At 61.2% G+C, this 14,401-nt stretch overlaps 1 protein-coding gene across 1 annotated transcript in view; it reads left to right on the top strand.

Annotated features, from left to right (window-relative positions):
* The window catches only part of TTLL8 (tubulin tyrosine ligase-like family member 8), a 36,798-nt gene that overhangs the window by 3,038 nt on the left and 19,359 nt on the right, over window positions 1-14,401 (top strand). The window contains exon 2 of the mRNA XM_014549178.1: window positions 9,411-9,524. Within this exon, the coding sequence (XP_014404664.1) occupies window positions 9,455-9,524 (70 nt within the window). The 5' untranslated portion in view covers window positions 9,411-9,454. The remainder of the gene's footprint in view (window positions 1-9,410; window positions 9,525-14,401) is intronic.

The following is a 14,401-nucleotide window of genomic DNA, read 5'->3' as shown; positions in this document are numbered from 1 at the left end:
TGACCGGCCCCCACGCCGCCTGCCCCCCAGGTGGAGGTGCTGATCGCCATCTGCAGCCTCACGGCACCGCTGCTCTTCACGGCCGCGGGCTACCTGACCTTCAGCGTGAGGCGCGTCCTGGAGGTGTTTGCCGATTACCCGCCAGCCCTCAAGGTGCGAGTTCCTCTGCAACCGGCCGCCTGCGGGCGTGTCCCTCCAACCCCTGCCCTCCGCTCAGGCCCTGGGAGGGAAGTGCCCCCCGTGCTGTGGTGCCATCGCGCTGACGCTCCCGTTTCTGTTCCGCCGTAAGATTCGGTGCTTTTTCCCTTCGCCGTGGCTCTGAGTCCATGAAACATGTTCACGGCTCAGAAGTCAGACCCGGAGGCAGGTCACGCGCCCTGTCACGTCCGTACACCCTTTTTCTTTAAACTGAACGATTTCTCCTGGCGTTTCCTCCGACTCAGGGATCAAGCGCTGTCTCCTCTCATTACACACGTGCAGTCCCCTGACCAGGGCACCAGCTGCTCCCCTGGGAGGGGCCGGGCGGCTCTGGGTCCTGACACTGCAGACACTCCGCGGGGCGCACCTGGCACAGGCAGCCCGAGGGCAGCTGTGCTGTTAGACCCCAGGTGAGGGCCCTGGTCCCAGCCAGCGGTGGCGGGAGCAGCTGTCCCCGGTTCTGTTCTGAAGCAGGTGAGGGCTGGCAGCACCCACCCCTCCTCCCGTGACCTCTGTCCACCTGCACCTGTCCCTCCTCCCGTGACCTCTGTCCACCTGCACCTGTCCCTCCTCCCGTGACCTCTGTCCACCTGCACCTGTCCCTCCTCCCGTGACCTCTGTCCACCTGCACCTGTCCCTCCTCCCGTGACCTCTGTCCACCTGCACCTGTCCCTCCTCCCGTGACCTCTGTCCACCTGCACCTGTCCCTCCTCCCGTGACCTCTGTCCACCTGCACCTGTCCCTCCTCCCGTGACCTCTGTCCACCTGCACCTGTCCCTCCTCCCGTGACCTCTGTCCACCTGCACCTGTCCCTCCTCCCGTGACCTCTGTCCACCTGCACCTGTCCCTCCTCCCGTGACCTCTGTCCACCTGCACCTGTCCCTCCTCCCGTGACCTCTGTCCACCTGCACCTGTCCCTCCTCCCGTGACCTCTGTCCACCTGCACCTGTCCCTCCTCCCGTGACCTCTGTCCACCTGCACCTGTCCCTCCTCCCGTGACCTCTGTCCACCTGCACCTGTCCCTCCTCCCGTGACCTCTGTCCACCTGCACCTGTCCCTCCTCCCGTGACCTCTGTCCACCTGCACCTGTCCCTCCTCCCGTGACCTCTGTCCACCTGCACCTGTCCCTCCTCCCGTGACCTCTGTCCACCTGCACCTGTCCCTCCTCCCGTGACCTCTGTCCACCTGCACCTGTCCCTCCTCCCGTGACCTCTGTCCACCTGCACCTGTCCCTCCTCCCGTGACCTCTGTCCACCTGCACCTGTCCCTCCTCCCGTGACCTCTGTCCACCTGCACCTGTCCCTCCTCCCGTGACCTCTGTCCACCTGCACCTGTCCCTCCTCCCGTGACCTCTGTCCACCTGCACCTGTCCCTCCTCCCGTGACCTCTGTCCACCTGCACCTGTCCCTCCTCCCGTGACCTCTGTCCACCTGCACCTGTCCCTCCTCCCGTGACCTCTGTCCACCTGCACCTGTCCCTCCTCCCGTGACCTCTGTCCACCTGCACCTGTCCCTCCTCCCGTGACCTCTGTCCACCTGCACCTGTCCCTCCTCCCGTGACCTCTGTCCACCTGCACCTGTCCCTCCTCCCGTGACCTCTGTCCACCTGCACCTGTCCCTCCTCCCGTGACCTCTGTCCACCTGCACCTGTCCCTCCTCCCGTGACCTCTGTCCACCTGCACCTGTCCCTCCTCCCGTGACCTCTGTCCACCTGCACCTGTCCCTCCTCCCGTGACCTCTGTCCACCTGCACCTGTCCCTCCTCCCGTGACCTCTGTCCACCTGCACCTGTCCCTCCTCCCGTGACCTCTGTCCACCTGCACCTGTCCCTCCTCCCGTGACCTCTGTCCACCTGCACCTGTCCCTCCTCCCGTGACCTCTGTCCACCTGCACCTGTCCCTCCTCCCGTGACCTCTGTCCACCTGCACCTGTCCCTCCTCCCGTGACCTCTGTCCACCTGCACCTGTCCCTCCTCCCGTGACCTCTGTCCACCTGCACCTGTCCCTCCTCCCGTGACCTCTGTCCACCTGCACCTGTCCCTCCTCCCGTGACCTCTGTCCACCTGCACCTGTCCCTCCTCCCGTGACCTCTGTCCACCTGCACCTGTCCCTCCTCCCGTGACCTCTGTCCACCTGCACCTGTCCCTCCTCCCGTGACCTCTGTCCACCTGCACCTGTCCCTCCTCCCGTGACCTCTGTCCACCTGCACCTGTCCCTCCTCCCGTGACCTCTGTCCACCTGCACCTGTCCCTCCTCCCGTGACCTCTGTCCACCTGCACCTGTCCCTCCTCCCGTGACCTCTGTCCACCTGCACCTGTCCCTCCTCCCGTGACCTCTGTCCACCTGCACCTGTCCCTCCTCCCGTGACCTCTGTCCACCTGCACCTGTCCCTCCTCCCGTGACCTCTGTCCACCTGCACCTGTCCCTCCTCCCGTGACCTCTGTCCACCTGCACCTGTCCCTCCTCCCGTGACCTCTGTCCACCTGCACCTGTCCCTCCTCCCGTGACCTCTGTCCACCTGCACCTGTCCCTCCTCCCGTGACCTCTGTCCACCTGCACCTGTCCCTCCTCCCGTGACCTCTGTCCACCTGCACCTGTCCCTCCTCCCGTGACCTCTGTCCACCTGCACCTGTCCCTCCTCCCGTGACCTCTGTCCACCTGCACCTGTCCCTCCTCCCGTGACCTCTGTCCACCTGCACCTGTCCCTCCTCCCGTGACCTCTGTCCACCTGCACCTGTCCCTCCTCCCGTGACCTCTGTCCACCTGCACCTGTCCCTCCTCCCGTGACCTCTGTCCACCTGCACCTGTCCCTCCTCCCGTGACCTCTGTCCACCTGCACCTGTCCCTCCTCCCGTGACCTCTGTCCACCTGCACCTGTCCCTCCTCCCGTGACCTCTGTCCACCTGCACCTGTCCCTCCTCCCGTGACCTCTGTCCACCTGCACCTGTCCCTCCTCCCGTGACCTCTGTCCACCTGCACCTGTCCCTCCTCCCGTGACCTCTGTCCACCTGCACCTGTCCCTCCTCCCGTGACCTCTGTCCACCTGCACCTGTCCCTCCTCCCGTGACCTCTGTCCACCTGCACCTGTCCCTCCTCCCGTGACCTCTGTCCACCTGCACCTGTCCCTCCTCCCGTGACCTCTGTCCACCTGCACCTGTCCCTCCTCCCGTGACCTCTGTCCACCTGCACCTGTCCCTCCTCCCGTGACCTCTGTCCACCTGCACCTGTCCCTCCTCCCGTGACCTCTGTCCACCTGCACCTGTCCCTCCTCCCGTGACCTCTGTCCACCTGCACCTGTCCCTCCTCCCGTGACCTCTGTCCACCTGCACCTGTCCCTCCTCCCGTGACCTCTGTCCACCTGCACCTGTCCCTCCTCCCGTGACCTCTGTCCACCTGCACCTGTCCCTCCTCCCGTGACCTCTGTCCACCTGCACCTGTCCCTCCTCCCGTGACCTCTGTCCACCTGCACCTGTCCCTCCTCCCGTGACCTCTGTCCACCTGCACCTGTCCCTCCTCCCGTGACCTCTGTCCACCTGCACCTGTCCCTCCTCCCGTGACCTCTGTCCACCTGCACCTGTCCCTCCTCCCGTGACCTCTGTCCACCTGCACCTGTCCCTCCTCCCGTGACCTCTGTCCACCTGCACCTGTCCCTCCTCCCGTGACCTCTGTCCACCTGCACCTGTCCCTCCTCCCGTGACCTCTGTCCACCTGCACCTGTCCCTCCTCCCGTGACCTCTGTCCACCTGCACCTGTCCCTCCTCCCGTGACCTCTGTCCACCTGCACCTGTCCCTCCTCCCGTGACCTCTGTCCACCTGCACCTGTCCCTCCTCCCGTGACCTCTGTCCACCTGCACCTGTCCCTCCTCCCGTGACCTCTGTCCACCTGCACCTGTCCCTCCTCCCGTGACCTCTGTCCACCTGCACCTGTCCCTCCTCCCGTGACCTCTGTCCACCTGCACCTGTCCCTCCTCCCGTGACCTCTGTCCACCTGCACCTGTCCCTCCTCCCGTGACCTCTGTCCACCTGCACCTGTCCCTCCTCCCGTGACCTCTGTCCACCTGCACCTGTCCCTCCTCCCGTGACCTCTGTCCACCTGCACCTGTCCCTCCTCCCGTGACCTCTGTCCACCTGCACCTGTCCCTCCTCCCGTGACCTCTGTCCACCTGCACCTGTCCCTCCTCCCGTGACCTCTGTCCACCTGCACCTGTCCCTCCTCCCGTGACCTCTGTCCACCTGCACCTGTCCCTCCTCCCGTGACCTCTGTCCACCTGCACCTGTCCCTCCTCCCGTGACCTCTGTCCACCTGCACCTGTCCCTCCTCCCGTGACCTCTGTCCACCTGCACCTGTCCCTCCTCCCGTGACCTCTGTCCACCTGCACCTGTCCCTCCTCCCGTGACCTCTGTCCACCTGCACCTGTCCCTCCTCCCGTGACCTCTGTCCACCTGCACCTGTCCCTCCTCCCGTGACCTCTGTCCACCTGCACCTGTCCCTCCTCCCGTGACCTCTGTCCACCTGCACCTGTCCCTCCTCCCGTGACCTCTGTCCACCTGCACCTGTCCCTCCTCCCGTGACCTCTGTCCACCTGCACCTGTCCCTCCTCCCGTGACCTCTGTCCACCTGCACCTGTCCCTCCTCCCGTGACCTCTGTCCACCTGCACCTGTCCCTCCTCCCGTGACCTCTGTCCACCTGCACCTGTCCCTCCTCCCGTGACCTCTGTCCACCTGCACCTGTCCCTCCTCCCGTGACCTCTGTCCACCTGCACCTGTCCCTCCTCCCGTGACCTCTGTCCACCTGCACCTGTCCCTCCTCCCGTGACCTCTGTCCACCTGCACCTGTCCCTCCTCCCGTGACCTCTGTCCACCTGCACCTGTCCCTCCTCCCGTGACCTCTGTCCACCTGCACCTGTCCCTCCTCCCGTGACCTCTGTCCACCTGCACCTGTCCCTCCTCCCGTGACCTCTGTCCACCTGCACCTGTCCCTCCTCCCGTGACCTCTGTCCACCTGCACCTGTCCCTCCTCCCGTGACCTCTGTCCACCTGCACCTGTCCCTCCTCCCGTGACCTCTGTCCACCTGCACCTGTCCCTCCTCCCGTGACCTCTGTCCACCTGCACCTGTCCCTCCTCCCGTGACCTCTGTCCACCTGCACCTGTCCCTCCTCCCGTGACCTCTGTCCACCTGCACCTGTCCCTCCTCCCGTGACCTCTGTCCACCTGCACCTGTCCCTCCTCCCGTGACCTCTGTCCACCTGCACCTGTCCCTCCTCCCGTGACCTCTGTCCACCTGCACCTGTCCCTCCTCCCGTGACCTCTGTCCACCTGCACCTGTCCCTCCTCCCGTGACCTCTGTCCACCTGCACCTGTCCCTCCTCCCGTGACCTCTGTCCACCTGCACCTGTCCCTCCTCCCGTGACCTCTGTCCACCTGCACCTGTCCCTCCTCCCGTGACCTCTGTCCACCTGCACCTGTCCCTCCTCCCGTGACCTCTGTCCACCTGCACCTGTCCCTCCTCCCGTGACCTCTGTCCACCTGCACCTGTCCCTCCTCCCGTGACCTCTGTCCACCTGCACCTGTCCCTCCTCCCGTGACCTCTGTCCACCTGCACCTGTCCCTCCTCCCGTGACCTCTGTCCACCTGCACCTGTCCCTCCTCCCGTGACCTCTGTCCACCTGCACCTGTCCCTCCTCCCGTGACCTCTGTCCACCTGCACCTGTCCCTCCTCCCGTGACCTCTGTCCACCTGCACCTGTCCCTCCTCCCGTGACCTCTGTCCACCTGCACCTGTCCCTCCTCCCGTGACCTCTGTCCACCTGCACCTGTCCCTCCTCCCGTGACCTCTGTCCACCTGCACCTGTCCCTCCTCCCGTGACCTCTGTCCACCTGCACCTGTCCCTCCTCCCGTGACCTCTGTCCACCTGCACCTGTCCCTCCTCCCGTGACCTCTGTCCACCTGCACCTGTCCCTCCTCCCGTGACCTCTGTCCACCTGCACCTGTCCCTCCTCCCGTGACCTCTGTCCACCTGCACCTGTCCCTCCTCCCGTGACCTCTGTCCACCTGCACCTGTCCCTCCTCCCGTGACCTCTGTCCACCTGCACCTGTCCCTCCTCCCGTGACCTCTGTCCACCTGCACCTGTCCCTCCTCCCGTGACCTCTGTCCACCTGCACCTGTCCCTCCTCCCGTGACCTCTGTCCACCTGCACCTGTCCCTCCTCCCGTGACCTCTGTCCACCTGCACCTGTCCCTCCTCCCGTGACCTCTGTCCACCTGCACCTGTCCCTCCTCCCGTGACCTCTGTCCACCTGCACCTGTCCCTCCTCCCGTGACCTCTGTCCACCTGCACCTGTCCCTCCTCCCGTGACCTCTGTCCACCTGCACCTGTCCCTCCTCCCGTGACCTCTGTCCACCTGCACCTGTCCCTCCTCCCGTGACCTCTGTCCACCTGCACCTGTCCCTCCTCCCGTGACCTCTGTCCACCTGCACCTGTCCCTCCTCCCGTGACCTCTGTCCACCTGCACCTGTCCCTCCTCCCGTGACCTCTGTCCACCTGCACCTGTCCCTCCTCCCGTGACCTCTGTCCACCTGCACCTGTCCCTCCTCCCGTGACCTCTGTCCACCTGCACCTGTCCCTCCTCCCGTGACCTCTGTCCACCTGCACCTGTCCCTCCTCCCGTGACCTCTGTCCACCTGCACCTGTCCCTCCTCCCGTGACCTCTGTCCACCTGCACCTGTCCCTCCTCCCGTGACCTCTGTCCACCTGCACCTGTCCCTCCTCCCGTGACCTCTGTCCACCTGCACCTGTCCCTCCTCCCGTGACCTCTGTCCACCTGCACCTGTCCCTCCTCCCGTGACCTCTGTCCACCTGCACCTGTCCCTCCTCCCGTGACCTCTGTCCACCTGCACCTGTCCCTCCTCCCGTGACCTCTGTCCACCTGCACCTGTCCCTCCTCCCGTGACCTCTGTCCACCTGCACCTGTCCCTCCTCCCGTGACCTCTGTCCACCTGCACCTGTCCCTCCTCCCGTGACCTCTGTCCACCTGCACCTGTCCCTCCTCCCGTGACCTCTGTCCACCTGCACCTGTCCCTCCTCCCGTGACCTCTGTCCACCTGCACCTGTCCCTCCTCCCGTGACCTCTGTCCACCTGCACCTGTCCCTCCTCCCGTGACCTCTGTCCACCTGCACCTGTCCCTCCTCCCGTGACCTCTGTCCACCTGCACCTGTCCCTCCTCCCGTGACCTCTGTCCACCTGCACCTGTCCCTCCTCCCGTGACCTCTGTCCACCTGCACCTGTCCCTCCTCCCGTGACCTCTGTCCACCTGCACCTGTCCCTCCTCCCGTGACCTCTGTCCACCTGCACCTGTCCCTCCTCCCGTGACCTCTGTCCACCTGCACCTGTCCCTCCTCCCGTGACCTCTGTCCACCTGCACCTGTCCCTCCTCCCGTGACCTCTGTCCACCTGCACCTGTCCCTCCTCCCGTGACCTCTGTCCACCTGCACCTGTCCCTCCTCCCGTGACCTCTGTCCACCTGCACCTGTCCCTCCTCCCGTGACCTCTGTCCACCTGCACCTGTCCCTCCTCCCGTGACCTCTGTCCACCTGCACCTGTCCCTCCTCCCGTGACCTCTGTCCACCTGCACCTGTCCCTCCTCCCGTGACCTCTGTCCACCTGCACCTGTCCCTCCTCCCGTGACCTCTGTCCACCTGCACCTGTCCCTCCTCCCGTGACCTCTGTCCACCTGCACCTGTCCCTCCTCCCGTGACCTCTGTCCACCTGCACCTGTCCCTCCTCCCGTGACCTCTGTCCACCTGCACCTGTCCCTCCTCCCGTGACCTCTGTCCACCTGCACCTGTCCCTCCTCCCGTGACCTCTGTCCACCTGCACCTGTCCCTCCTCCCGTGACCTCTGTCCACCTGCACCTGTCCCTCCTCCCGTGACCTCTGTCCACCTGCACCTGTCCCTCCTCCCGTGACCTCTGTCCACCTGCACCTGTCCCTCCTCCCGTGACCTCTGTCCACCTGCACCTGTCCCTCCTCCCGTGACCTCTGTCCACCTGCACCTGTCCCTCCTCCCGTGACCTCTGTCCACCTGCACCTGTCCCTCCTCCCGTGACCTCTGTCCACCTGCACCTGTCCCTCCTCCCGTGACCTCTGTCCACCTGCACCTGTCCCTCCTCCCGTGACCTCTGTCCACCTGCACCTGTCCCTCCTCCCGTGACCTCTGTCCACCTGCACCTGTCCCTCCTCCCGTGACCTCTGTCCACCTGCACCTGTCCCTCCTCCCGTGACCTCTGTCCACCTGCACCTGTCCCTCCTCCCGTGACCTCTGTCCACCTGCACCTGTCCCTCCTCCCGTGACCTCTGTCCACCTGCACCTGTCCCTCCTCCCGTGACCTCTGTCCACCTGCACCTGTCCCTCCTCCCGTGACCTCTGTCCACCTGCACCTGTCCCTCCTCCCGTGACCTCTGTCCACCTGCACCTGTCCCTCCTCCCGTGACCTCTGTCCACCTGCACCTGTCCCTCCTCCCGTGACCTCTGTCCACCTGCACCTGTCCCTCCTCCCGTGACCTCTGTCCACCTGCACCTGTCCCTCCTCCCGTGACCTCTGTCCACCTGCACCTGTCCCTCCTCCCGTGACCTCTGTCCACCTGCACCTGTCCCTCCTCCCGTGACCTCTGTCCACCTGCACCTGTCCCTCCTCCCGTGACCTCTGTCCACCTGCACCTGTCCCTCCTCCCGTGACCTCTGTCCACCTGCACCTGTCCCTCCTCCCGTGACCTCTGTCCACCTGCACCTGTCCCTCCTCCCGTGACCTCTGTCCACCTGCACCTGTCCCTCCTCCCGTGACCTCTGTCCACCTGCACCTGTCCCTCCTCCCGTGACCTCTGTCCACCTGCACCTGTCCCTCCTCCCGTGACCTCTGTCCACCTGTCCCCCCCTCTCTCCCCACACCTGCCCTCCCCACACCTGCTCCTACTCCAGACCTGCTCACCTCCTTCAGTTTGCCCGACTTCAGACCTGCCCCCCCCTCACCTGCCCCTGCTCCGGGCTTGGATCCATCTCTGACACCCGCCCTGCAGGGCCGACACCTGCCCTCCCCACACCTGCTCCTACTCCAGACCTGCTCCCAACCTTCAGTTTGCCCGACTTCAGACCTGCCCCCCCCTCACCTGCCCCTGCTCCGGGCTTGGATCCATCTCTGACACCCGCCTCCCTGCAGGGCCTGGAGCAGAAGGGAGGAAGGAAGAGCTGCCAGAGGCTGGGATGGAGCCCGGGGAGAGGAAGCGGCTCCTGTCGGCCTCCTCCTTGGAAGGAGACTGGAGAGAAGAAAACAGTCAGTATTGCCGCCCGCCCGCCGCCCCTGTGCCCGTGTTTCTGTGAAAATCAGACCCGCTGGTGTTTCTCCATCTGCTCCGTGGACCTGCCCTGTGGTCCTCCCAGGGCTTGGCGGTCAGTCCGTCCCATCCCGGTCTCCTGGCTGTTCGTGGAGGCCTGTCGGGCTCCGTGGGCTGTGGCTCTGCCCTGCAAATGCTGGTGTCGAATGGTTGGTTTGCACACGCACAGACTCTATGGGTCCGTCTGGGCGAGAATTCACATGGTAACATGGGGTCTTCCCGCCCATGACCATTCAGTCTGGTGGTTTCAGGTGCAGGGACGCAAGACCTTTTCTAATGCTGTTGGCGGTGACATGTTAACGTTTCACTTTCTAAGCGGTTCTAGTGTGTTTAGAAAAACAACTGATTTCATTTTACTGACTTGGAATTTGGTGACGTTCCTAAACACACCTACGAATTACAATAGCGAATAGATTCCTTTAGACTTGTGCACACTCATCTGCAACTCTTTCCCATCTTTATCATTTTATTTCTTTTTCTTGCGTTATTGCTTTGGCCAGCTCTTTCCGTATAATGTTGAATGCAGGTGGGAGAGTGGACATCTCTTTGTTGCTGTTTTTTTCCGAGCGCAGAAGGAAAGTGCTCAGAGTTTCACCACGAAGGGTGACATGGCTGCACACATTAAAGACGGTTCCCTTTTGTACCTGGTTTACTAGGAAGTTTCAAACGAACAGCTCTGGCATTTTACCACACACTGTCCTCTGCATCGATTAAGATGGCAATACATAGATTTGTTCCTTCGGCTGTGAGCGTGGTGGGTTACGTGGAGGGATTGTCAAATATTAAATCAACTTTGTACTCGGACTAAACTCCATGCGGTCCTGCTGTTTTGTTTCATATGTCGCTGGATTTGACTAAAATTTTTTTTGTTTATGTTTTTTATTATTATTAATTTTTTTGAGAGAGAGAGGAAGGAGGAGGGAGAGAGAGAAAGGAACATTGATGTGCGAAACATACATCAGCTGCCTCCTGCACGCCCCCTACTGAGGATCGAGCCCTAAACCCCGGACGATGCTCAACCAACTGAGCCACTCAGGCAGGACTCGCGTCTCTTTTTATGAGTGAGATCGGCCTTTACTATTCCTTTCTTGTAACATTCTTGACAGGTTTGGGTGTTAAACTTATGGCTTCATGAAAAGAGTTGAAAAGAGCCTGGTTTTCCCATTCAGTGAAAGGCTTTATATAAGATTTCTTAAAATTTTTAATTGTTTTTCTTTTTTTGGCTGCTTTTTTCTTCTTTATATATATTTTTTCCCTTAAATATTTGGGAAAATTGAACTGTGATGCCACCTAGACCTTGTTTCACTTGGGAATTTCTTTAACAGAAATAGGCCCGTCCAGATTCCTATTATGTCAGTTTGGTTGAGCCGTGTCTTTCAAGGAAAATGCCCGTTTGACGTGAGCTGTCAAATTCCTGGCATGCGGATGCTCATAGGGTCGTATCATCATTTCAGTCTCGTGCGTCAGTCCTGCCGCCCCTTTCCACTCTTGCTGCTGGTAATCCGTGTTCCCCTTCTTCTTGACCAGCCTGTGGAGAGGTTGATCCGTTAGAAAATGCTTCAAAGATCCAACTTTTGGTTTTGCCTGTTTTCTCTAGAGTGCACCTGCTTTCCATTTGATGGAAGCCTTACCTCCTTTTTATTGTTGCTGAGCTCCTACCTTCTTCTTGTTTAATCGGCCTCTTTCCAGCCTCTGGAGATGGCAGCTTAGATAATGTTCAGTTTGTTTTCTTTTCTAACTTACGCACTGAAATCGGGACCCTTCCCCCAATCACCACGTGGCTGCATTGCAGTGCTCTGACAGGTCACATTCTCGTTCTCATTTAATTCAGATCATTTTGAAATTGGCTTTGATTCATGTTTTATTTTAAAAGAGGGCTGCTGCCCTGGCCTGTTTGGCTCAGTGGATAGAGCGTCGACCTGCAGACCACAGGGTCCCGGGTTCGATTCCGGTCAAGGGCACGTGCCTGGGTTGCAGGCTCCTCGGGCCCTGGCCCTGGTCAGGGCTCGTGCAGGAGTCAACCAATCAATGTGTTTCTCTCTGTCTTTCCCTCTCTCTCCCTCTCTCCCTGAAAATCAATGAGAAAACATCCTCGGGTGAGGATTAACAACAACAACAACAACAATATATGTGATATGCGTTTCTTAAATAAAATAAAAGTGGGCCGCTTACTTCTTGAACGTTTAGCAAATTCTAGTTGCCTTTTTGTTAGTAATTTCTAGTTTGATTCTCAGCCCCGAACCCCCCGTGTCTGGGGGGGGGCACCTGGCATGCGGGAGATTTATTACCTGCTTCGGGGGGGGGCATCGAAGGGGTCAGGGGTCCTTCTGACACCGGCTGTTTCTTTTTGAAATTGGGTGACATTGGTTAATAAAGTTACACAGGTTCCAGGGGCACAAGTCTGTGATTCGTCATCTGTATATTGTGTTGTGTGTTCACTACCCCAGGCCGAGTCTCCTGCCCTCACCATGGATCCCCTTCACCTTCTCCTACCCCCTCCACCCCCTTTCCCTCTGGTAACCACCACACTGTTGTCTGGCTATGAATTTTTCCCCCTTAATCCCTTCACCCTTTTCACCCAGCCCGAAACCCACCTCCCCTCTGACAGCTGTCGGTCTGCTCTCTGCATCTGTGAGTCTGCTTCTATTTTGTTTGTTTACTTTGTTCATTAGATTCCACATGTAAGTGACACCATTCGGTGTCTCTTTTTCTCTGACTGGCTTATTTCACTCAGCACAGCATTCTCCAGGTCCGTCCGTGCTGTCGCTAGAGGTAAGAGTCCCTTCTTTCTTACGGCTGCTTAGTGTTCCGCCGTGTGGATCTACACGACTTTTTACCCACTCGTCTGCTGATGGGCACTTGGCTGCTTCCAGACCTTGGCTTTTGTAAATGAAGCTGCTGTGAACATAGAGGTGCATGTATTCTTTCGAATTAGTATGTTGGGGGCTTTCGGATCTGTTCCCAGGCGTGGACTCGACGAGTCTGCTGATTCCTAAGTAATTTAACTCATAACAATCAGCACATCGCAGCGGCACATTTGGGCAGCCTGCCCTGAACCCGTCGTGCGTTGGGTTCTGCTGGGATGACTAACCCGGTTTGGTCTGCTCAGGTATTTCCAAGGCCGGCCTCCATTTGCCCTTGATTCTAACAACAGCCCATTTTTTCTCCATTCCTAGTTTATTGCCCTGAAGTTCATAATAGCCTCTCAGTCTATAAGCATCTGAGTAAGGGGTTTCCTGTCGTTACGGCTTTTTGATGCCTTTTTTTTTTTATGACTCGCATCTCCCATTGTTTATTGATCTTATGAGTCTTAAACGTTGGGCTTGGTTGATTCTCTTTATCGAATTAAAAAACATTTTCCTGTTATCCGGGGGTTTGCGTTTACTTGGTTCTTCCTCACATCACCTCTCTGGGTCTCAGCCTTTACTGTTTCCCCATAGACGCACCCACAGCTGAAACTCCCTTCGTGAACGCAGCCTCGCGGCCCGAGAGCTGATGTTGGCGTTCGGGTCCCATTTCTGTCGCGATCGCTTCCTCGGCCGCGGGCTGTGGGGCGCGTGCTTGCTAACGGGGTGGCTTTCTGCCCGATACTTGGTTCTGTTATCGATCCCTGACCTAACGGAGCTGGGACCAGGGGGCGTCATCTTCTCTAGGGACAATGTTGGTCACTGTCCCGTGTCCCGGAGTCACCGTGCCCGGGGCTGTGGGGCTGGCGAGGCGAAGTCGACGTCGTGTTCAGATCTCGGTCCTCACGCCTTCGCTGGCGTGTCTGTCCGTCACTGAAGACGCAGCGGCTCCGGCTGTGTGAGGACCGAGCTGCTGGATCCCCTCCCGCCCCCTCCCGCCCGGCTCTGTCTGCATGGACTGGTGTTCCCAGCGCAGGTGTCGACAAATGGAATCAGGGAGCGAGGCCCTGTGTGGGCCCAGATGTGAGCTTGCCGGTGTGTTTCCCAGCCTGGGTGGGACCTTGGCTTCCGTCACGGAGCAGCACACGTCAGCCCTGACAAGGCCCCGCTCGCCGGTTTTCACTCCGATGGCCGCACTCTGCGGGCCGCTCCCTGCCTTCTCCCGGGCCGCGGGCGCAGCTCCCTCACGGAGGCCCGGACGCCTCAGATCAGTTCTGTGTGGTGCCCGGCGGGGCCGTGGGTCCCTCGCTCCATGTGGCAGGGCTTCGGGGCTGGGGGCTGAGGCAGCCGGCCATGTGGACATGGGGCTCTGGGGCCCAGGGTGGAGGGGGCCCCAGGAGGAGCAGGTGGGGGGTCTGCGATGCACCTTGGCCAGCAGGGACGGTGGGTGCAGGGGGTGCGTACACTCCTGGGCACTGTCCAGGGGGATTTAAAGCCGCCGCCAGGAAGAGGTGGCCGAGGGCGTGGACCAAGCACAGAGGTCTGGGGTCTGGGCCTGGGCTCCCCCTTGGTTAGGGGGGGAGGGAAAGGGGCTGCCATGAGGAGGAGCTGCCAGGCCCGGGGCGTGACGGGGACCAGCCTGTGCATGCGTGACTTAGCGTGAGCGTGTCTGGTGGAGCCCGCAGACGGGTGGAGAGGGGGCCGCGGAGAGGCAGGGGCAGGATGGGGAGGGTGCAGGGGGAGGTGTTCATTTTCATGTTGAAGGTGTTTACTATGAAACTCACGGTGGCTCGTGGCCGGGGTCACAGGAAGGAGCCGAGGGGGGCTGGTCTCAGGCAGGACTGGCCCAGGTTGGGGCAGCGCTGGGGGACCCTGTGAGGAAAGACGGTGCCTGGAGGCTGAGCTGTGGGGGAGCGTGGGGAGGGGTTGCAGCCTGGAGAGGGGGCTGGGAGATGCAGGAGAAGGGCCTG

This window comes from Myotis brandtii, unplaced genomic scaffold (genome assembly GCF_000412655.1).
Source record: "Myotis brandtii unplaced genomic scaffold, ASM41265v1 scaffold537, whole genome shotgun sequence".
NCBI classification, from domain to species: domain Eukaryota; kingdom Metazoa; phylum Chordata; class Mammalia; order Chiroptera; family Vespertilionidae; genus Myotis; species Myotis brandtii.
The sequence above is the reverse complement of the archived record's forward strand: the minus strand, read 5'-3'. Positions and strand labels throughout refer to the sequence as shown.